The sequence below is a fragment of the Teleopsis dalmanni genome, chromosome 1, assembly GCF_002237135.1.
Source record: "Teleopsis dalmanni isolate 2A chromosome 1, ASM223713v2, whole genome shotgun sequence".
Lineage (NCBI taxonomy): Eukaryota > Metazoa > Arthropoda > Insecta > Diptera > Diopsidae > Teleopsis > Teleopsis dalmanni.
Genome location: NC_051846.1, coordinates 75,482,238 through 75,508,385, shown reverse-complemented (window position 1 = coordinate 75,508,385; position 26,148 = coordinate 75,482,238). Strand labels below are relative to the sequence as shown.

General features: G+C 26.9%; 1 protein-coding gene across 2 annotated transcripts in view; it reads right to left on the bottom strand.

The window, feature by feature from the left end:
* The window catches only part of LOC119672108 (nuclear hormone receptor FTZ-F1), a 65,289-nt gene that overhangs the window by 6,211 nt on the left and 32,930 nt on the right, over positions 1-26,148 (bottom strand). Inside the window, exon 3 of one of the 2 annotated variants that reach the window (XM_038083078.1) lies at positions 15,825-16,313. In XM_038083078.1, coding sequence (XP_037939006.1) covers positions 15,825-16,313 — 489 coding nt within the window. Of the gene's footprint in view, positions 1-15,824; positions 16,824-26,148 lie in introns of those variants that run through there. The other variant, XM_038083085.1, reaches the window with a different exon arrangement.

The window sequence follows — 26,148 nt, the reverse complement described above, 5'->3', positions numbered from 1 at the left end:
TACGGATATAGCCAACATATTAATATTCCTAAAAAGTATTAAATAGAAAAGTTAACTTTGCTTCTTGATTTCAACAACATTTGATTGCTTATTTGGAATGAACAACAAAATTTGACACATCCTTTGAAAGAACACAACAGAAGATTATATATGTTAATAGCCGATTTTTCTGATAGAATACGGTTTACTTGGCAATAAATTTAGTAGTTGTATTTATAAAAAGATTTTGTTAACACACAACTAATAACAAAATAGGAACTTTTGATTTACCCTATATACGAGAATATGTATCATTTATGCCGACAGCAGTTTTATTTATCATAAGTTATACTTACTACAATAAAATGGTCTATAAGAATTGATTGTAAGTAAAGTTTTAGGCACTTTTAACGTTTGAAATTTGGTCTAAAATCGAAATATACAAAATAAAGAGAATACACAATATCAAAATTTTTTTTTGGTATTAACATTGTTATATTAGAAAAGGTTGGCGGGTATAATGGAAAATATATATCACGTTTATCACCAAAATTAAAAAGGAATCTGGTAATACCTATACCTATTGCCTCTCCTTTTATTTAAATTAGATTATGTTCAATACATAAACAATTCGATTATAAATTTTATGCGAAATATAAGTAAAAACTTTTTTGACTATATTATATAGCAGTTGATATTAATTCATTTAGATTACACATTCTTTAGAAATAAGAGATATATTAAAAATGTATGGGTAGTATTTGCTTACTTAACTGATTTATTGTGCCAGTATTGCAAAAACTTATTCCCTCTCATTATAACAAAATTTATTATATATTATTGCTTTTATGAACAAATTTTATTTATATATTTTAAAACGGGCTAATTAGTCATTGTTAAATAGAACACAAACTCTTTCAATTATTTGTAAAAAATATATTTTATTGTCACCGATATTTTAACTATAAATTATAAAAATTAGTTTTCTTTCTTTTAATAATATTTATTCTGTATTTTTCTCTAAACGGTTATTTTTTTTAAAAAGTCTAAAAAGTAGCAGTTCACGCAGTAACAGGTATATAATATAATCATAGTATTATTATTATTGAGAGTGGTTTTGGCACAACGACCATCGGGTCTATTGTGCTCTCTTCTGGACTTGGGGTATGTCCATAAGCCCACTTGCAACGATAAAAAGTAATATAGAACCTACTTTACAGAGTTTTATTGCCTTTTCCGTAAGAATATACATTCCCAGGAGTCTATTCCGTAAGGCATTCTAACAGCACATATGTGGCTAACTTTTTATTGTCTTAGCAGAATTTACAGTTTGCATCCATATAGATGTCTAGCCTCGTAAGGTGGTATTTTAGTTTACAGTGTCCTGTTAAGATTCCTGTAATGATACTAAGTAAAAATAACCATAGTAAAGACATAATAATTTTGTGAAGATGACTCAAGAACGAAATCTTACTATATATCTGATTAAATGCAACGAATTACTTAATATTGAGTTTGTTCGGAAATTTATTTAAAATTTGTTAAATAATATTTCAAAGTAATTTTAATAGTAATAATTCTTTCTCAATATGACACCTTGTTGTATGAGTAACATACCAATTAACGCCATTTTTTTTTACAAATTATTGTATTTTTAATAATTAAAACTTAATTTAAATTTTAGCTATGAATTTGAACTGAATTATATTAGTACAGTTCATTAAGAAATGTTATATTATGCAATATATAAGCGGAAAACAAATTTGAAAAGAAAAACATTAAAGTTTTGTCAGTAAAAAAAATTGAGTTATCGATAAAATACAAGTCAAGCAAAACTCGCTTAACTAATCCAAATGCATATACGAAAACGTGTAATAGGTCAGAGTTACTATTATCAGCCCCACTGAATACAAAAAAAAAGGATATTCTAATTGCGTATTGAAAAGTTTGAACCAAAAAGGATTTTAAATAAATTTTTTTTTATTTGTGTGCTAATATACTTTTTGTACATTTTTAAATATAAAAAGCGTTGTATATGTATACGTAGCTTGTACAAACAAATCTAAATAAAAAAATTATTCTTTTTATTTTACACAAACAAGAATCTGTAATTTAGGTCAAGCGTATTGTTTACAAATATTAAAGTTAGTGTGTGTACCGACACATACAGCTGCACATGGGTATTTTTGTAAATAGCATGCACTAAACACATATGCCATCAAATATACATATACTAAAACAAAAGTAGTGCACTTCAACTGATGCGGTTGCCAAAAGAGTGGGCAAAGGGGTTACATATACACAGAAACAGCAAAAATGGGGTGCTATGCAAGCGTCACTGCCAACGATGCCGCTACAATTGTGTATAAGCGCTTAATATTCCAACACAAACAAATAGAAGAGAGAGTTTTTGGTGAGTAAACTTAAAATTTATAAACTTTTTATTTCTCAATCTCACGCACTTCGGTTTTATGCTTTATATTTTGCAGCAAGTGACGACAACAAACAACAACAACATATGGAACAAACATTGTTGCAATAAGTCAGGTATGATGAAGCTTTTTCTAATATTTCTCACAGTTTGTATTAATTTTGAAATAATGTGTAAAGTGTTTCTCGCTTTTGGTAAATAGAGCAATCTATAAACTTTTGTATAAAGTTTTATTATTATTATTGTTGTTGTTGTTGTACTCTGTGCTCAGCAGCGGCGTATACTCTTCGTTTGCGTTTGATTTTCCATACCATTCGATCGAATTAAATATTTTCTTTTCTTACAAAATTCCGTATGTACCACGAACGAACACATAATTTGAAATTTGATGTTGTGTGTTTTCGTCGATATTGAGTGGAGTAGGTCAAGGACAGTACGAAAAGTGGGACACCATTATACATTCGTGTGCGCAGCAATGCTTCTTTCTATTAAGTTAGTAGCACAACACGTTGTTTTACACAAAAATATTGGAACACGGCATACAAAGCATAAAATAGGATAATCCAATTTATATTGAGCTGCACACTAATGTTGCCATGACGTTGTTGTTTTGGTCAAATGAATTAAATTCAAAATATCTCAACAATTTTGTTGCATTTTGGTGTTAGTATTAATGAATATTTTTAAATATTTTAAAATATTTAAAAATATTTCTGTTTAAAAAAATATATATAAAAATATTTTTTTTTATTGGTTTTTGTATTAAAAATAATATTTATTGTTGCGTTGCCACACTGACTGACTGACATGACATATAATATAAAATTTTTAGAAAAAATTTTTGAACGGAAATATGTGTGGAACATCAAAAAATAAATATAAAAATTGTATGTATGTATGTATGTTTAGGAACTGGCAATTGCTTTGAACTTTATTTATGAACATATGTTACATGTGAGTGTTTGTGTATTGATGGGTGTTAAATCAACACGCACACACATATAGAGCCGCCGCATTCATCATCATTATTCTACCTACCAACAAAATTTTTTTTAAGTTACATAAATTATGTAATGTTCGTAGTTTTCGGCACCTTTTTGATTACGACTTTCGATTTTATTTTGGTAAGACTTTATATTTAGGTAAGAGCAACATACACACATGTGCGAGCGAGTATACTACAAATTGTTAATCAAGATTTTAGGAAAAAATTTAAATGTCATGTTTTGGTTTTTCCACTGCATAAATTTTGTACATAGCATGAATTTCATAAATGAGGATGTGATTGGTTAAATATTGTATTTCATCAATTAGACTTCAATATAAATGCCTATTAATTCTACATAATTAATGGGCTTACCAAAAGAAGAGTTTCATAATAAATCCCACAGTTTTTCTTTTTTAAACACTGTAAATAACATCATCGCAATCAAATCCAAATACACGCATATATATAATATATATTACACATTTAGGCCGTGTGCGAGTTCGAGTAAATTGATGGTAAATTAAGGGAATTAGTAAATTATGTCGTTATGGCAGCGAATGTTGGTATTTACCAGAATTTCGAGTAGGGTAAATTAGATAAAAATTAGGTAAATAAGATTGTGAAAATTCTTGCCAATGTAAAAATATTATAAGATGTTTAATAAATAAATTAACAAGTATTTACATATAAATGCAGTGCAAATAATCCCTAGGAAATTTCAATTTTCTTTACCTCAATTTATTCGAACTCGCACACGGCCTTAACCAAATTATCATGTTTGCAATGATTTTCGTCATGAAAAATTATCGCAAAACTTTTTTTATATCCTGATGTAGTACTTACTGCGTAATCAAATTATTTAATAACTCTTACTTACACCTTTCGTATGAAACTTATTCAATTAACTGATGTGCTAAATTTTTACAACTTTTAACATTTCTCTACATAATTTTTAAACAAAATATTGTTTAATATATCATTTTATACAGTTTTCTTAAAACATGGAACTTAACATCAATTATTCTGTAACAGCTTTCTATTTATAGTCTCATACTCGTAGTAACCCGGATGAATTTAGTCTCAAAAAAAAAAAATTAATTTTTTGTTTGCTTTTAATAAAAAAAAAAAATTAATTTTTTGTTTGCTTTTAAGTTCACATAGCTTAGAAATTTTCGATGAAAGTTTTGAAACATTTTTCATACTCATTATCACCCATTGGAAGACCAAGGTACTATCAAAACGATTTCCTTTCATTATTATTTTCAGTGAATAGTTAGAATGATAGTTTTTTTGTGTTAAATTAATCATTATGGTTTCGTTCGATGTTGCATTATTGTGGATAAAACACTAACTGCTTAGTTCTCAATATATTGATCTAACTTATCGAATTCTACCTATAATTGTTGTAGAACTTACAGAAAATATTTCGTTTTCAACAGAGGGGACTTTAGCAACTCAAGCCATCTCTCCTCTTCTGGTTATATACATTATTATAATATGATAGTTATATATAGACGTTTACCAAGCTTAACAAAATTTATATTATATTTATATTTAAATGGTTAAAGTTTATACCCAAAAGGTCTATTTATCAAATTCCATTTGTTTAACTATAATAATGATTAATGATTAATAATGAATTTATTAATTATGATAACCTATAAAAAAGAAATATATGAATAAATTCTTCTTAACAAGGTATTGTTTATTTGATATTAAAGTACATATTAATATATAAGTAGCTATATTACATATTGGTGTAACAGCAGGTGGGTTATTTTTTATTGTCATTAGGATAAACTTTTATAGTTTATAGTTTATTTTTTGAAATATTAAATCAAATCGAACTACTTATTTTTGAGTTAGTAGATACATCATATTGTATTCACTCAATGTAAAGTTAAGAAATAAAAAAAGTAATAGCATAGTAGCTCTAATAGAGCATGGTAACATGACTTCAAGAATATTATGGTTTTATGACGTGGTACAAAAGTTTTGCTTCTGAATTGTAACAGTCACGTAAAATGATAAAGAAAGGCCCATTCTTTCCCGGATAGAAATGATAGTTTGTTTCATAAAATAGGTTCAGTTAATTAAGGTAGTAGCGTAGGCTTAGGCAGATCATTAAGCATAGTTTAATGTAGTCAATTTTTCTTAAGAAAATACTGTTGATAGCATTAAGAGCTTTTAGGCATAATAGAAAATTTGTTTTTGATTGATTATTCTTCAATCATCAACTTAATAGTATTTAAGCTCAAAAGAAAGTCAACGAGAAATGACTATAAAGTACACATATAAAATTAATTATTAAAAGTTAAGATGCCAGTTGTATTGTTTTTTATAAATTAATCATAAGTTCAAAATTGTAATATATAAATTATATATATATACCCATACATAAAGTTCAAGAAATTTAAATTTATTTTTTTTTTCTGGTAAATAAAAATATACGTGAATACCACCCTATCAGATAGTTCTGCTATTGCTTAAAAAAATAGGGATAATGGCTTTAGAATAAAATTAAGATCACAGTTGAAGGTATATGAATACAATATAGTCAATTAATGGTTTGTTTTTTTTTTAGTTTTGTTTTCGTACATATATGTATATTATTTATAAATTTAATATAGTGTCGGTGACACAGTAAAGGCGACAACGCACAATATATCATCAAGAATGTCAATATATTTTTTTTTGTTTGTCGAGACACAACGATCTACGTATGTTCTCCTTTATGTTTATCTTTTTATGCATCTGCCTGTCTGCAAAAGTTCTTTTAATTTTTTTATTAAAATTTAAAGAGAATGCTTGGAATGAACTTTGTTGTTCGAAGATAAGTTTTCTTTTGAGTATGTAGGTGTAAAAAAATGACGATCGAGATACTAGCTCTTGTGTGAAAAACTCTAGAACATATTCATTACATTTTAAGGTAAAGTTCAGTATGTTTATAAATATACAGTCCATTGCATTTAAAAAACAAGAATGTACAATACACAGGGCAAACAGAATGTACGGTAAAGGGCAAATAGAATGTATTAGAAAATAAGAGATATATATTTTTTTTTGGTAAATCAACAGTTATTAAAAAAATCATCGAACTCATTTTGTCAGTTTAAGTAGTAAATTTTAATTTATTATTACAAAATCTCTGTTATTAATAAGAAAAGCTACTCTGTCTTTCTGAAATTTTATAATATTTTGTGTTGTACCCAATAAACAAACACATTTATAACATCTTCCTTCCGTTATTTTTCATTATTACATTAATTATAATGAAAATATGTTAAGTTAATTTATTATAAAAATTAACGATAAGATAAAAACAAACATACTGTATGTAGTGTAAACTGTGAAGAACCTTTTTGGGATTATAAAACTACTTGGCAGTTTACACTTAATATATTGTGGTAAAGAAAATAGTTGGGACATTGATAGGTTAGATGAGGGAAATTAATATAAGAATTAGAAGATCCCAAATAGTTACTTAGGTTAAATTAATCTGGTTAGATGAAAGCTATTGGTCTTTACGGGTACCAGATGGAGCTTAACCTCTACAAAAATTTGTGTTCTAGTTAAAATCTACGCTTAGTAATTAACAATTTGGCAATCGTTATTTTAGAAGGGTATAAGTGCAGTTTTAACTGCGGTTAGCAGCATTCTTTAAAGGTGTGTTGTGGCAGATAACTCCAATTATTTCAATTTTTAAAAACGTAATTGAAAATGGACATGTTCTCCATAAAGATACTGAAAACATTTTTATGTGCTAATTTGTAAAGAAGTTCAAAATACACAGTAATTCATAGATCCTGTTTTGGGATGTTTTTTACATGTAGCAATATAGGAAACACTACTGAACTACAAAGATGATCGATTTATGATGTCTGTCCAACTGTTGGTCTTTCTAATTATTTATCTTTCTTTGTTTGGTATTTTCGACAACGAGCAGAAATACAAACTCAAATTTTAGGTCAAAAACCGTTCGAAACGACAATATGCCAGTAGCTTACATATATAAGATAAAAATTTCTTGTAACGATGTATGCAAGAAAGGTAAGAAATTAAAAACGGAACATTTCTAGAGACACAATATGAAAAGCTGGAAAAATTTAAACTTAAATTTTAACTCAGAAATGATTCACAATTACGATGTAATAAAGTAGACTCTTATTCTTTAAGCAATTCAAAAGAACTAGGGTTTTCGAAAAAAAGGTCTAATGTAAAAATATTTATCTACTAATTCGTAAAAGTAAAAGTTTTTTGAAGACACAAAATTCTTATATTCTAATATAAAAAAAAAAAAATTTATTAACCTAAACCTAAATTATTGAGATATATTGAAGGCGGTTAGCATTCAGTAAATTGGGTATGCAAAAAAATTATGCAAGTATTAAGCAACTTTGTAATAATAAGTAATAAAATTTATGAAAATAAATAATAAAATTTATGAAAATAAATAATAGAATTTATGAAAATAAATAATAAAATTTCAAAATTCAATTAATTAAAATAATAAAAAATAAAATTTTTGTTGTTGTAGTTCACTACTGTTCAAAAAAACCTGTTTAGAAAATAAATAATAAAATTTATAATAGTAAATAATAAAATTTGTAATGATAAATAATAACATTTGTAATAATAAATTATAGAAATTGTCATGTTAAATAATAAAATTTGTAATATAAAACTATCCGACTGAAGAATATTGAAGCTTCGATAAACTAAAGCCTAGATTACCTTATTCCTTAACATTAATATTTTTATAATCTATTTTTATTATGAAAGTCAGTTAAAAATAGCCAAAATCAACTAACTTACATTAGTAATAATGTATATTACATTGACATAATTCAATTCCTATAATCTATAAAAAAAAAGTTCAACGGCACATCAAGACAAAAATTAAACTTTATTGTTAAAAGAAAAGTTGTATTTCAAATTAAATTTAACCAATGTTTAGCATTTTATACAACGAAAACTTTTTTTTATACATCAGAGAATTCTATCTCGAGAGCATAGATCAGTTCTCAAAAATCAAAATTCCTAATAAAAATGGACATGTTTTTACAATTTATTAATATACTCAATAGCCCATATGTCTAGCTTTATAAATACATACATATGTATGTCTGCATTAAAAATTTTATATTATCTTATTTGAATATACTTGACTAATTTGTATTACATATATGTACATATAATCGACATTATTCACTAACTGCTGTAATTAAAATTTTTAATACGCATTTTAATTATTGCGAAATAATTAAGATAATAAAAGATCTTTTAATTTCATTTTTATAGAACTTGTATAACTATTTATTAATTAAAATATATATATTTTAATATAAGTATTGAAGCAAATTATAAAAGTGCAACACCATTATTGCTTCTTATAATATACCAAAGCATTTGCCATCCATGTGATGCGCATACGTAGTGTGGTACGTCTGTAATCGCGTAACCTCTAATCTGTACATTTAGCTTTACAAGAAAAGCAAAATTATTTGTTTTAAAATTGATATTTAAAAAGATGAAATGCAATTTTAATTCAATAATAACTAAATATAACTAATGAAAACCTTTTTCATAATGATTGAATTAAATGACAGTTTTTAGCAATGACACTCCCCTTCTTTTTTGAACACAGAATTTGTTGGTGTGATAGATAGGATTTTATATATTAAATAAATAAAGAAAATGTAATTTTTTTATATAAACTTTTATTTTCTTATACATCTTTTTATACGAGAATAAAATCTTTTTATATAAAATCAAATTTTTGAAAAATAATAAGATGTATGTATGTATTTATATAAAAATTAAATTATTTTATAATAAAATGTTTATATTATATACATTTTTTTTATATTATATACAGACTAAATTTGAAGAGTTTTATCGAACAGTAGTGAATTACAACAATAAAATTTCATTTTATATTATTTTAATTAATTGAATTTTTGGCTGACCATACAGTTGTTTCGAGTATTACCAAATACCCATCAACAATGATCTTGGAAATAGTTCTTGTATTTAATTCTTCGTAAATAATTTTTTGAGACTGCAAGTGTCAGTGATTGAACTCGTGTCCTGCCAAATTTGAAGCTCAGAGTCAGCGCACCTTAACCAACTGATCTAAAGCCGCACATTTTTCTGAAGTTTTGTTACTTTGCTGTGAAAGTTTTATTAACAAATTCACTTGTGTTTATATTAGAACGAAATCATAAGCCACTTGTAGAATAATTGAATTAATAAATTATATATTTTTTTTACTTTTAATTGTTAATTTTCAATATTCTTCTGTTTGTAGAGGCAATATTTTTTTTTTATAAAATATTTATTTATAAACTTATATATAAATTTAATTTTTTTATTTAAACTACATTGTGTCATCACTAATTGTACATAAATTTTGTATGCATTTTTTTTTATTGAATGCACCAATTCTCTTTCAATTTTATAAAAACTAAAATATATGTAAGTACAATTCCAATTAACTTTGATGCTGTATGTTACGATTCGTTATCATATATTTTGTACATTTCTTATCTATTATATAAGCATTGCAAATAATTTTAAGAAACAAAAAAAACATTATTTTTACATACTTTTGTCTTTGACAGCCCATAACAATCGGCAAAAATGCCGCTATTACAGCACAGCACAGCCATCACAGCACAAGCATTTGGTTTACTTATTCGATTGTTGTCATAGTCATTATAATAGTGGTTTCGTCAGTTGACGAGTGTGCGAAACGAAATGACAGAACCGATTGACGAATAAACATGTTAAAACCACGAGCAACCAAACAAAATAATAATACTTGAAAATTATGTAAAAAAAAACTTTATATATTTATATTTGTATATATACATCAAAATGCAAAAAAGTAAAAAAAAAAAAGCAATATCAAAATAAAAACAAAAAAAAAAAAATAAAAAAAAAGCTGTGCTGTTGCATTGATTACACACATTCACAGAGAATCTAGGTCATGAGCGCAAGAGATGGCATGATAGGCCAAGTGCGCAAAGGCGGAAACGAGATGCAAATATCAAAGTCGACATACAAGCATTTTACAAAGTGAATACATATATCAACTATTTACATATACACATATGTATGTATCAAACCATAAAAAAAAATTAAATAAATCTATAAGCAACAACTCAACGAACGAAAATTCTCTTTCATACAACAATTTACTCGTTTTCATTTTCATTTGAGGCAAACAGAAATATAAGAAAAAACAAAAAAAAAACTAAAATTACAACACAATATACCCGTCAACTACAAAATCCAAACTGAACAAAAAGTATGTTTTTGTGACTGGGTTTATTGTGTTTTTTTTTTTTTTAGCGAAAAAGCATATGGATATACATATTTTTAATTACGTATATATGTAGTGCATGTTAACTGTATGTGTGCACTTCACTACCATTTTGTTGTACTGTCATAAGATGATGTATTTATGTGTGCGGACGGAATGAAACGAAGCGGGCAACGTAAAGTTTTGCAATGCACGAGACGTCACGTCATGGCGACATTCGCTCATGAAGGTGCACATTATTTTTAATTTCTTATATTTATGTTTCGTTCGTTGCAACCGATTACGGCTAAATGTGAGCAACAGAAGCCAAACTCAACCAGCTGTTGGCCTATTTAAAGAATTTTAATTGAAAAGGCAAAATAAAACATATTAAACTAAAATGTACATATTATAAAACAATGTTAAGAGCAGCTATAATGTAAGTTTAAAAGTGAATCTTAATTGAGATCGTGTGAACGAGAAATAATTACTGAGACAAAATTACCACAAGGTAAGAGTAGTCTATACACATAAGTATATGTATGTTGTATAAAATATATTAATAATATTTTACATAATATGATAAAAAAAATTATGTAAAACAATATTTTAACAAACTTTTATAGGATTTATATCATTATATAAGCCTTAGTTTTAGGAAACATAAATTTGCAATAGGCATATAGTAAGTAGTAACACTCGCAGAACGTTTACTTACATTTAAGATTGAAAATACAGGCACGCAGCAGTAACGCATACAAATGCTCGCATACACACACACAACATTAAACGAGCTACATTACAAAAAACACAAAAACATAAAAAAAAATAAAGCAAAATACTCATACTCTGCGCACGATAAACAAAACAAATAAAAATAAAGGAATTTAAAACACAGTGGCATACAAAGCTTAAAATTTTGGGTCTTGGGATAGGTCGGATGACGATTAAGACAATTTGTATTTTCGTAAATTTTTTGGTTTGCTTATTGCGTCAATTTCTTCATTTTTTATGCTGCTTTTTTAAATATTTTGAAATATATTTTTTAAACAGATTTTTACTTTGTATCTCGTTTCTTTGCAATATAGATATTTTTTTTTGATTTTTAGTATTCATATATTGTTAATTTTCAGGGTTTTTGTCATATTCAATGTTGTACTTAATAAAAATGAACCAGAATAAATATAGAAAACTCAAAATTAGTAGCAAAGCTTGTGCGAACTCAAATACAGCAATACTTTTTTATTTTGTTGCAAATGTATATGTATGTGTGCTTAAATTGTTGTCAGGACCCTTTGTCGATGAGTTATCGATTATTCATAATGCTTTTTATACGACTTTAATGAATATTTTCAAAACAAAAAAAAAAAAAATAGTAAAGTTGACTTGTGAAGCAGTTTATATAGAGTTTAATTAAAGGTGAATAATTTGTGCAACTTATTCTGAGAAAAGTCCGAGTCTATTTTCTTCGGAAATTATTACATTATCCTCTAGCAGTTTTTATTGCAATTGTAACGTTACAATTGTAATGTTATGTTTATAGAAATAGTATGTGATGTAGAAAATATTTCTACAGAAATTATGTGCCGATATATTTTTTATATTTTTTAAACTTTCTTTATTTTTTTGATGATCAAATACCACCAACCAAATTTGACTTTTACCTATTTTTCTATTTTATTTTTATTCTTACTTTTTAGTGCACTTAGCTGGAAAATTTGCTATTGATATTTTAAAATGTATTTCATTGAAATATTATTAGTTAAGTAAATGATTTTTAATAATTTCTTTTTTTATATTTTTCTAAGTTTAATTTTTATATAATATGATAGTTCAATAGTTAAAAACTGTGCAGTCGATTGTATTCTCCACTATTATTAGAGAATTATTATTTATGGTATTATCTCCATAAATCAGTGAAACAGCAGAAGTAGTTTCAAAGTATTTTTATAAACAGAAATTTTATAAAAATTGAGTCAAAATAGATAAAAGAATCAATTAGTATCATAAAAAATTTATATTAAAAAATTAAGAATTAAGTAAATGCTGTTTACTTTTTACATTATACAAAGATTTATATATCTTATTACTTAGTAAATAACAGATATATAATGGAAAAGACGCTACAACAATTATTCATCCAATTCAATTTATTTTAATATTAAAACAAAAGCTGTTTTAAAACTTTATACCGAAAATTTCTTAACTTAAACTAACACAAAAAACCATCAATCGATTAAATAGTTAAGAAATAAGTTTAAAAATTATTAACGATGGCAGGACTGTTTGTTGTGCCTAAAGCCCACTTGAGTTCCGTGGTATCACGGATTAGCGTTATTAATATGCAGACTATAGGTCAGTGTATAAATAACGCCGAAAGGCACGACTCTCCTTCGCTATAAACTTGGCCAAGCCCCAAATTTTGCAGGATTAGTATGAAAGGGAGCCACAAAGAAATTGCATCTCCTAGCCAATGCTGGACACTGACAAATAAGTTAAAGTAGTTTTAGTTTTAACTTCGTCTGCAGAGACAGAACTCCAACAGAAGTCATTATAGGGTAGACCCAATCTCATAATATGTTTTCCTAGTATGCGGTGACCCATCAGCACTGATACTCCACTATCGAGCAGGTAACACCATAGTTGAAGCAGCTATAAAGTTTAGACCAGTTCGATTTTGAGATCTGCCTAAGTTTGTTTAGCTATGCTCAGATATTTTTGTTTGATTGTCAGCTCGTCTGCTGCAAGCGAGATACCAATATTTCAGAAATGAATGTTAGGGAATAGAGTGCTTGGCAAGCTCTTCTGCATGGCAGGGTAATGGTAAAAGACATTTTGTAAATTTAAAAAAAATTCAATTTCAATGGGAAAAAAACTATATTATAAACTTGAAAAAATTTAGTGAGATTATAAAATAAATATAAATATTTATAAAATAATTTCTATTTAAACTTATTATAAGTTAAAAATTTGATTTTTTGTTTTGTGTTTTTGCTTGTGTTGTGTTGTGATTATTTTAATCGATAAAAATCTCATACAAACTATTACTATATATATATATAAACATTGAAACATATAAGCATTGAGTGTACTAAATCTTAGTCTTTTATTATTTATAATAATAATTACTACAAAATATAATTTGAATTTTTGTTTATCAATCAATTTTATAATTATGTATGAAAATATGTCTACTGAAACTAACTTTTTATACTTAAATATCAAACTAAGTAAAATTACATTATCATAAATTAAATAATTTTTATAATAGATTTAATTTCAATATTAACTTTCGTTTTTAATGTGTAAATAATCATTCAGTCATGACACTTCGTTCTCATTTCAATTTTAGTGCTATTAACACTAATGGAGACAAATTAATTAGTATGTAGGGTATTTATGTGATTTTGTTAAAACAAGAACTTTATACTTAATTTTAGAATTTTTAGACCATTAGACCATTAAATCTAAAGTAATTCTTATTGTTAAAAAATTGCAATTATTATAACATTTTATTATTTATTTTAGAATTTATATATTCTTTAATTATAGAATATTGAAAATTTCTTTACAAATAACTTTGATTATTTTATTAAATTAAAGTAAATTATATTACCAGTATTGCTTGCTAACTAGTTGACCTAGATTTTAGCTTGAAATTAAAACTTGAAACTGACACAGTTATTTAGTAAAACAAAACTACATAGAATATATAATTTTAACAGTTGTAATTAGCAATTATTTAATAAATTATTAAATTTTTTTTATAGAGATCTAAGTAGTTTAAATAGAGCAATTTGATTATTAACTTTTTTATACCTTTAAGTTCTAAATTCTTTGGATTATATATGTATGCACGTCTGTTAGTAGTAGAACAGAAATATTTAGAAATAAAAAAAAGCACTAAGATTGAGAAAGATATGGTATAATTATATATTTGAAATAAATTCAACACTGACTGTGGAGTGAAAGGGTTTACTTCGTAATTGAAATAATTTATATTTAGTAGAATTATTTTAAAAGAGCGGTATTTTAATAACTTTAGTAAATGATATTGAGGATTCGATTACCCTATTTGTCTAGTGGTATTAATTTGGTATGAAAATTTATAATAAAATCTAAGGTGTATGTATATACATATTTTTGAATTCAAAGATTTCAATCGTTCTTAGGAAAGCAGGCAATAAGAAAATGAATTAAGAGGCAATACTGATTTTCTGAATACCCCTATTAGGGAGAATTTTTAGTAGTCAATAATTTTAATTGATTTCTTCGAGTAACTACTATTAGCCGATATTACTTTGTTCTCGAGTTTATAAGGTTGTAAACTTATTACAATTATTATACTAACATAGACTAGACACGCCATCTAGCTAACACTAGTAAAAACAATTGGAATGCCAAAGAACGAGCAACTACAAGCAGACGTGCCAGATAGCTCATACATAGTATTTATTTTTTATATACATTATATATATTATAAGAATGTTATTATAAAGTGGGCTTCCTAACTAAATAACATAAATATAAACGATAATATCTTGGTTCATGAAACGAAATAGTTGGATTGTATAGTGGAAGTTTTCCATTTTATATGGAAATATGGAAAATGGTTGGATTTTAAATATTAAAAATTATTTTTACGAATAATTAAATATAACAAATATTTCTCAAAACACCACTGATAATGGATATTTGAAAACATGTACTCCTAATAGCCGTGTGGTCACCCAAAAAATTCAATTAATTAAAGCTAATAAAAAATTTGTTGTATAAATTCACTATTGTTCAAAAATCCAATTTTTTTTATTAATTTATACATTCTATAAGAATTTTTTAACTCCTAACCTAAGGAATCATTTTTTTGCTAAATGCAACATTCTATTTATTACAATATATTATTATACATATATTATATATTATTATATTGTATATTATATTATATTATATATATTATTATATATTATTATATATTATTATATATTATATATATTATTATATATTATATATATTATTATATATTATATATATTACATTATATACATTTAAACTGCATATATGAATGATAACAAAAACCTACATAAATATATATAATATAAAAAAAACGAGTTTGTACTTACCTTCTAATTTCATGCCAACTTCGAGACATTTTTGGAATCTGCAGTAAGGACAGCGTTTTCGCTGTGTCTTATCGATGTGACAGGATCGTTCAGCGACGCATGTATATACTTTTTTATTCTGAACCGTACGTTTAAAGAAACCTTTGCACGATTCACATGTTAGTAGACCATAATGATAGCCACTAACTTTATCACCACATACAGGACATAATTCCTCGAAAAGATGCTTAAAATCAATACTGCCATCGCTGTTAACACCAGATGAGGCACTTGTGCCAGCAGTACCACCAAGATGATGGCCACTTGCGTTTCCCACTGCAGGTGGTAGTAGAGTCATATAGCCGCCTGCAGAATTGGCATTACCGCCAACACTTCCATTCAAAAGACCAACTGCTTGATTAGAAGTGTTGGCGCCACCACCACCACCTGCATTACCGCCACCACCATTGGCACTTTGATGCGAATGCGACGAAGTATTATCCTGATAACCTGTCGGGAATACGTACTGTGAGTCAAAATTATAAATGTACGAATATGAAAAGTTTGAATTGTTGGCAATATTTTGTTGCTGTTGTTGTTGTTGCTGCTGCTGTTGCTGTTGTTGTTGCTGCTGCTGCTGCTGTTGTTGGTAGTGTTGTTGCTGTTGCTGCTGTTGTGGATGATGTTGATGTTGGTGATGTTGCTGCTGTTGCTGTTGATGATGCTGCTGATTACTATTACCACTACCGCCACCACCACTAACTAACTGCAACGTATATGTTGCATAGTCTGCATTAGTGTTGGTAAGTGCGGATGTATCGTTATCAGAATTATTAGCGTTATTTGGATAATTTGCATTGCCTTGGCCTTGATTATTGCCACCTCCTATGGCTGGACTTGACGGCTGTTGTTCTAATTGCATTGAAAATGGAGATATGTTGAGCGACGATATGAACGACTCTGTCGCTTGTTGCTGTTCCATTTTTAATAACATAGTTTTTATTTTTTCGTTATTTTAATTAAATTATCCACATAAAAACGTATGAGTCAATTAAATTTTAAGATAATTTATTTTTTTGTTTTTTGTGTTTCCTTTACTTTTTTATTTTGTGCTTTTATTTAAGGTTTCTGTTATTTTCGGATTGTTGTTTTTCGGATTTGGAACACTGAGAGAGACTTTAGAGGTTTTTATGATTAAATAGATTTGCAACTGATTGGAGGATATGGACGGATCGCGTGCCAAAGCACACATACACACCCGAAAAATTATTGATTATATTTTAAAGTTATATAATTGATTTCTGTGACTATTTTTTTTTGTTTTTTTTCTTTTTGGATTGATCTTTTTTAATTTGTATTAAACACTTTTCCAAAATTTGAAATTCTAAATAATTCTATTATAACTGGTGGTGGCGTTGGTGAGTTTATATGAATTTGGTAAAACATCTTATATTATTACAAATTAATTTTTTTTTATTTTTATTTAATTTAATTTATTTTTAAATTTTACGATATGATTAAAATATAGAATTTATTTTAATTTTTACATAAAAGGCAGGTACATTAACACGGTAAAGGTAGTTGAGGTATGAAGTAAAATAATGCGTGATTAGATTAAAAGGGCTTAATTTTATTATTCAACTTTTAATTTCTATATATAATTTTTTTGCATATATCTTAATATATATAATATTTATATTTTTTTTTCGTTAAAATATGAAATATAAATTTGCACAAACTTAAGAAGCACTTGAGTTACGTTATGATCACTTTTAAATTTTTTTTGTTTTGTATTTTTAATGAATCTAATTTTTTTTAATTTAGAAGGGCCCTTGGGTCATAATGCACAGAATGTATTATATGTATATAATTTTTTATTTTGTATTTTATTATATAAATATTTAAAAACTTTTATGTTTTTCTATTTGAAGTTTGCTTTAATCGCCACACATTAAAATGCAATGCATGCAGCGCTGAAAATGTAGGTTGATTCCTTTTTGTGTTTACGAATTTGGTTGCAAAATTCTGTTTTCTGTTTTGAAAGTTGATTTGTAGGTACTTGAGTAGATTGAAAGAATTTTTATTGTAACTTTTGTTTTTCGGCAAATTTAATTAATAATATTATACGAATTGTATAGCTTTTTACAATGAACATAATCCTTGGGCTGTTATTGTAAAAGCACATACAATTTTTTAATAAATGATTATATTCGTTTTTTGTTTGGTAGTTTGTTTACAGCTTAAATACTTTTATTATGTATTGATTAAATGAAGAAATTTTTTTATTTTCGGAAATAATTATTTTTGGTGAAATATTTTTTTTAATTTTTTATTAACAAACAATTTATTAAATAAATTTATTATTGCTTCCTGTGGATGATTATTTAATATATATATTGTTTTTTTTTTTGTATTTGTTGAAACTTTACTTAATTTGCCGAAAACACGACCAACATCAACCACGAATCTCGATTGACTAAACGCAAGTAAATGCTAGGATACCCCATAGGTACTCACGAATAATACGAAGAAAACATATAGACGACGTTACACCCAGCGCGGCGCACGCTATATTTGAGGCTCGTCGGTATACTCGCGTATTACTGTTCAAAACGAATCAAATTTTTTTTTTGTAGCCAAAAATACGAAGTTTGTTTGATGCTTGCAGCGCAGTCGATGCAAGCAGAATTTTTACTTTCAATAGTATTCGTTTATGGAAACAGTTAAATTACAATATGTTCATATATTACAAAGCTTTTTCTCTTGCTTACTTTACTTAATTCTCACACAGTTGCATATGCCGAAAACATGAATAAAATGTTGCTCACTCAGCGACTAAAGCTTAATGTAGAGCACACATAGCCAAATATTTACACACACATCTATAAGCGCTTTATTTGCTTATGAACACTTTACTGCTGTATGAGAAAATTTAGAGTATGCTCATGTAAATACAACTACATTTTATTCATTTATTTTGGCTTCTCCGACTCTATTTTTACCTCATGCGCTTAAAAAGAAAAACTTCATCATTTTAGCCAAACGCAAGCAACGTAATGCAAACGCAAGCCAAACTTAAACTGAAAGCGAAAGTGAAACTTTAAAGTTTCGCTTAAAAATATTATGAAAGCGATGTCGATGTTGTTGTTGTTGCAATCATTTTTATGGTTGTATTGTTGTTGCAAATTAAAGTTACACTATGACGAATTAAGTGGGAATTTCGCTGTCGATGTCGATGTCGATGTGATGTCGAAGTCGATATCATTGAAGACGATGATATTGTTTTTGTTGGCTTAGTCGGTCTTTTATGTATTGGTGACTATCTTTCTTGTTGCTGCGCGATTGATGTTTTAAGCGTGATGCTGTTGTGTTTGTTCATGACACCGTTTTACTTTGTTTCCTTGTATGATTTTTGTGTTTTAATGGTACTTTTGGATATAATTTTTTAATTAAGTCAATATTAAAAAAACATTTTTTTTTTATAATTAGATTTTAGATTTGCATATGCGTAATTTACATTTTATGTATAATACATACATTTTAAATATTTTTATCAATAATTATCAATTTATTTTTTGACTAGTTTAATTATATACCATATATTAAGATTAAGATAATATATGTTAAGATTTTATAATGAATTTCAAAAACAAATTTATATATATTTTCAGTTTGACACTAAATACTTTGTAATATTGGCGGAGTACTATATATTGAGGGCAGTTCCATTATTGAACCTTATAAGTACGTTAGTTTCTTTAACCGGAATCAATTATAAATAATGTATTTTCAATAAACATATATTGTACATATGTATAAGTTTTTTCTTATTTTTCCGGAATAATTTATTATATGTTATGTATACCATTATACCACGTGATACCTTATTATACATTATCTATTCAGTATACTGCCCATTGGATAAATATTATTTTTATTTAATTTATGATTATTATATGTATAATTATTTTCATTTTTGATTTCCATATATTGGAGGACCACATAACGACATCCAGTATTATAAATTATATAAAGAGGATTGAAATCCCTTGTTGAGTATGTGATAAAATTTTCATTTGTTCACACTTAGAGTAGAGTATAGAAGCTTGTTTCAGGTACAATTAGTTCAAAATAAACACCGTTAACATTTCAATGGTAATATCATAATCTAAAATCTATACACATATTTTATTAATGCTTAAAAGAGATTTAGAACTGATTACAACTACGCAAATATTTTAAAGAACGCATATCATCTGATTGAATTTTTCCGTTACATGATTGGTAGACAATAATAGAGAACAAAACCTAAATACAACTGTTAAAATATTTTATATAAATAAGAATTAAAATTATTTTCACTGAGTTCCGAAACTAACAGACATATTGCAGAATAAGCAATAAGCCGAGAATTACATATTTACTGTTTACCAGTGTTGATCTAATTGGGGCTTTAAAATTAAATTGGGGCTGACTTTATTTTCAGAGTAAGGACTTACTGATACTCAAATTAACTACGGTAACCAGCTCCCCGAAAAGAAGAATTAATTATGTTCGCGTCCTAATATAACATAATTCTTCTAATAACATTATAAGATATTCATACGTTTTTACTTAATACAACAAAATTCAACAGAATAATCTTTTCAAATTGATGCTAACTAAATATGTTTAAAGTTAAACTATTAGTCTAAAACTACTCTTTATTAATAGACCACCCATAATCCCCCACGCTTTTGCAATTACCCTAACCCCTGTATCTCCTCTGACCTAGATATTACTACACTTTTAGATACTCAGAGTCTTTATCTCAACTCTCTTCTCTAAATATTGTAATGAAGTTTGAAATGTAGTTTAAAACCTACTTCACAGAATAGGTTTATTGCCTCTTCCAATATATTTAGGAGCCTATTCCGTATATGCATACACCTCATTTTCTTCACAGAATGTACAGTTTGCATCCGTATGTATATACAGTCTTGTAAGGTGGTATTTTAGTTTACAGTGCCCTGTTAGGATTCCTGTGATGATTCTAAGTTTTTCTTTTGATAGGTTCATACAATCCTGGTATCTCTTATTATTATAGGTACCAATAGGCGATTTGGATTATGTTAATCCTGGTATATTATCCCAGTAAAAAATATTATTCGTAATTTTCCTTAAATCACAAATTAAAACAAATAGTAATGTAGTCAAATAATGATAATAATGTGGTCTTTTATGCGTTCAATTATTTTGAAGCGAAAAAAATCTATACTCTTCAATCGTATTCAGCACGTATTGAATATTTCAAAATCATACGCAATTATTTTGAAATAATGCGTTCCATGAAAACAAATAAAAACTTAAATTTTGGGGTTTTTTACCATTTACAATGGATGCTTAAATCAACGTTGCCAAACTTTGAAAACTGAATATAAATGCATTGTGCAGAATATTTAATTTAATTGTCAGAGCTTTAAATCGAGCCAATGACGAACCGAAGTGATCAACTAAAATTTTAGTTCCTTAATTCCTCCAAGCAAAACAACAACACTGATTTTGGTAAACTACTAAACTATAGTTTTCGGTGCTGCCATGACTGCCAAGTGGAAGGCAAAAAAAATAAGTAAAAAAAATATATGTATGTACTAAAAATAACTGGGCTTATGGCTTATGCTTTACTTGTTGCTGAAGCAAGTTTTAGGTTAAATTTTATTTGGTTTTTCTGTTGCTTTTCGAAGGCTGAAAAAAAACCTCTTAACTAAAAACTGCATACGAAATATTTTGTCAGTGGATCGTATAGAAGTCACTGCGGAATTAAATGAACAAGCAATTTTTTGTTGTTTGCATGAACGCAACAAGACAAAAAAAAATTAAAAATACACAAAAAAAAATTATTAGGCAACAATTTTAAACCAATCGTTTTAGTCACAGAAACCGAAACTCTCACTCTCAACTGTATTTCCACTTCGTTCCGTTCAGTGTAAACATAAGACAACTCCGACAAAAACTGGTTTAAGACCCAATTTTGAGGTTTGCGCGCGTCTTCTACTCCATTTACATTTTAAAATTGCCTAAATTTAGCAGTGGGACGCTGTTTAACTGTTGTTTTATGTATTAATAACGCGCTGCTAGAGTACTTTTTAGCATTTTTTTCTTTGTTGGTACATAATGAACTAACAATGATCATGGACATGGCGTGCAGTTAATTTTTGGCAGTTTTATGTTGCCCCTATTTTGAGTTTACATTTTTTTTGTATGTATTGCGACTGTGTGAAAATACAATACATATAGGAGGAATGCTTGATGTTTACAAAAGCGAATTAACAGATTTGTAAATGGTATTATTGCATTAATTTGGTTTTTCGATCTTCTGTTTCTGTCTTTTTTGGTAAATGTTTAAATGTTTATATTTCACAATAAAATTCAATGTTGCCGATTTAATTCTGTTTATATGATAAGAATGCAAAATTGCATATATTTGAGTTTTATTTTCACACTAATGAAGCATTTTATTCGTTCTTGGAATATTTAAGTTAATTTTTACGCAATATATATACAAAAATTAACTATAGAAATTTTTCAACGTAAAATGTATATATCATTAATAAAGATAACTTAGAACATGACTCTGATGCAAAATATAAACAATAATTATTAATCCATAAAAATAATTATTATACTTAATTGCCTTATACTAGGCAGCCAAATTTCCTTAATTTTGTAAAAATGAAATTAAGTTAATTTTGAAAGTGTTCATACTGCACCAAATTAAGGAAATCATATGTTTTTGTTTACAAATCGAATGTTAAAAATTACATGTTCCAAACACCATTTGCATCGAGGAAATTTTACAAGTTAATTATTATAACTATAAAAGATGGCTTTCAGTGGTTTTTAATTAATTTTTTAAAATTAATAATACTTATAGTTTTTTTTCTCTCTTCAAAATAAAAATTTACACTACTTTTAAAATATTATTCTGGTTTTATTGAAGTCAACTGTTTTTAAAAATAAATGTCACTGTTTCGTTATCTCAATTTTATCTTTTGCTTAAAATGTATCTTACGAATAGTTGCATTTGAAATTTCCCTTAATTTCAACTTTTGTTTCAACGAAATTAAGGCCATTTTCCTTAATTTCAACCTTCGTTTCAACGAAATTAAAGCCATTTTCCTTAATTTTGTTCTAATCTTAAAACTAAATTTGTATGGAAAAAACAACTGCGCTGAACGAAGATTTTTGTGAAATTAAGGTATGTCTGAACATAGTATTAACCATAATTTTATAAATTTTTGAATATTTGTAAGAAAAGTAATTTATTTTTATTATCTGAAAATGTAGTATTAATTTATACAAGAAATCCTTAAACGTTTATTTCTTATTAATATGCAAATTACATACATATATTAGAAAAAAAAATTAAAATTCAGGTTCAGATGTTAACACTTAATGGGCATATGTTGCCATATAAGCGGCTAGATACTTTAACTGGGTCCAGATCCAATGCCGCGTGAATGGTGACAAAAACATTTTATTCTTTTCAATACTATTATTGTTGTATAAAAAATAAAATTTAAATCATTAAATTATCCTATTACTATGAATATACTAAAGAATTTTCACGCAAATAACAAAATTTTGTAATAATTCACTACTGTTCAAAAAACGTCTCTATAAAAATAATAATTGCTATTAAGAAAATACTTTGTCTCGTCATAATTGTCTATAAACTTAAATTTAGTTAAAATATTATCTTTTCTATATTTTATTTATAGTACACAGTTTCTCAAGTAAACTTGAAATAGTCCTCTCTCGACCGTTAAGGGTTAATATACATAAGTACTTAATAAAGTAATTAAATACAACTAAAGAAGATGTCTTCAAATTCATACAAATATTTTTAAACTGTTAAAATTAACACGAAATAAAATCAAGCTTAATGTGACATTTAAATGTGCTTTGCAGTTGTTATTTTATTTTTCATTATAAATTAACTTTAATAGTAAAAATTATAGAAGATTAAACATAAACAATTTATGATTTTTGTAACCCATTTTATTAGTTAATTATAAACATTATTGTACTCTATTTTAAAATAGTCTTAACCTCATAATTGTAATATATAGATTATGTATCCTTATATGATATCCTATTTGTATAAAAAGTAAACTTTAATCTTTTTTCTACATAATGTAATTAACTTAGAGTGTTACTTTATGTGGATTCTACAAAATTTCTATATTTTGTATACTAAACTTGCTACCTGTTAGAAATTATGTAGTATTAATAATTATATACAATTGTATTTCATATGCTAAAACTCAAAAACGGTTTGTTGAATTATGGAATTATAAATCTGGCATTGCTAGCTCAAGTTTTCAAAGCACTCAGAAACTATACAGCTTCATAGTGCTCATTTTCAAATTTTTAACAAACTAACAACTTACTCAATTAATTTTGCACATAAACTAGATCTTTGAATCTCTCTTGGACTACGAAACTATTAGGTATCTGGAGATAGGAACATCTCGGGTAACTCAGGACAGACGAGTTTGTCAATATAGACATTCAACTCACTGACATTCAACACTATAGTATCGACGCTGGCAGGTCACTATGTTCTAAACATGCTATGAGACTGGGTCTACCCTATAATGAATTTTGTTACAGGTCTGCGGATGAGAAGGAAATTATACTCCACACTCAATGTCAGTGTCCATCATTGGGGAAGAGAAGATTCGAAATCTTTTTGGACCCTTTTTATAGCGACCTGAGAGATCTCCACTCTTGTCTAGGTATGAACTACACTAATCCGTGGTATCATAACGGACTAATATTTGAGTTGAAATGGGCTTTGGACTACTCGAATTTAATCCAATCCACTTAAGTCATTTTTGGCTACTGTCTAGAACTATATATCTTCCAACTCCTGTATTTCTACTTATTCTAGTTCTTTTTTAGATATTTCTAGTGCAACCTTAAATTCAATTTCTACTTTCGATAAAAATGCGTATAGATTTGTAGAATATAATTTGTATTAAAAATAAAATATAATATAGAAAAAACTATTAATTTTAAATAAATTATGACCTAGTTTATAAAAATATTACTAAAGATACTAGTTGTTAATTGAAACAGAAAAATAAAATATTTCATATTTCATACATATTAACTTTTAATTTTTAATAACTATAAAATCACATGTTATAAGAGTTATAAATAAATAAAATGTGTATCAATTAACTCTAAATGATTATTACGAGTATAACATAAATCTTAATATTTTTTTAAAATTTATTTATTATATTTAAATTTGCTTTTATAATAAATGTTTATAAAAATTTTATATTACAAAATAAGAGCATCAAAATGAAATATTAAATTAAAAGAAGCAATGAACAGAAGCAACAATAAAAAATCCGAAAAGAAACACAAACGAAAAACATTATTGTTCGAAAAAGTCTTAACCTGAAATGAAACCTTGTAACATTTTTCCATTTTGCCTCAATTGCTGTTGAAGACTTGGTCATGCCGGTTTTTAATATTTTACTTATATACAAACATATTTATAGCATATACATATTTACCAAAACCATAAAACACAACATTTATGTTTAAGCTTTAACATAAAAAAGGAACTCCTCCTGGCACAAAATGCAAGGAGAAGTACATATATGCATACAACTTTAAAGGAAAAAGAATAGCAACAATAAACAACAATAAATTAAAAACACAACCTACAGCAACACTACCACATGCGACCAAATGAGTAACCATTTTACTTATATTTAAATAAAGAGACGGAGAGAGAGAGATATAGAGAGGAAGAGCTTGAGACAGTGCAAAGCTTTAAAGAGTTTTGCAAATACAACGATCTCATTTTATACACAACTATTATAAAATTTACTTTTGCTTTCGATATGAAATAATCGCTCTGTTACGTCGCAGCAGGCATCACACAACAGACGCTGAAACTAAGAAATGAAAACGAGTACTTACGAACGCAATTTACGATAGCTTCGCCCACATCACACTATTGGTATTCAAGTTTTATTTTCATCATTTGCTTGTAGTTGCTTCCCATTGAGGTGTTATGTATAAAATACAGGTTTATGAGTATTAGTGTGCACGTTTTGTTGTAGGCAATTTGAAGAGTGAGGTATGCGGGATGGCAGCATTGAATAATGTAATAAGTGAAAGTGTAGCGGTGACCTACTTTTTAACAGATTCAGGTCTATGTTAGAGAGATTAATTTCGTTTTCATTTATTTATGTTTTTATGGTGAGAGAGTTGTAAGTAAGCATTGAGAGGACTTGAAATCTTTCAAAACAAGAAATGCAACGCATTATTTAGTGGGTGG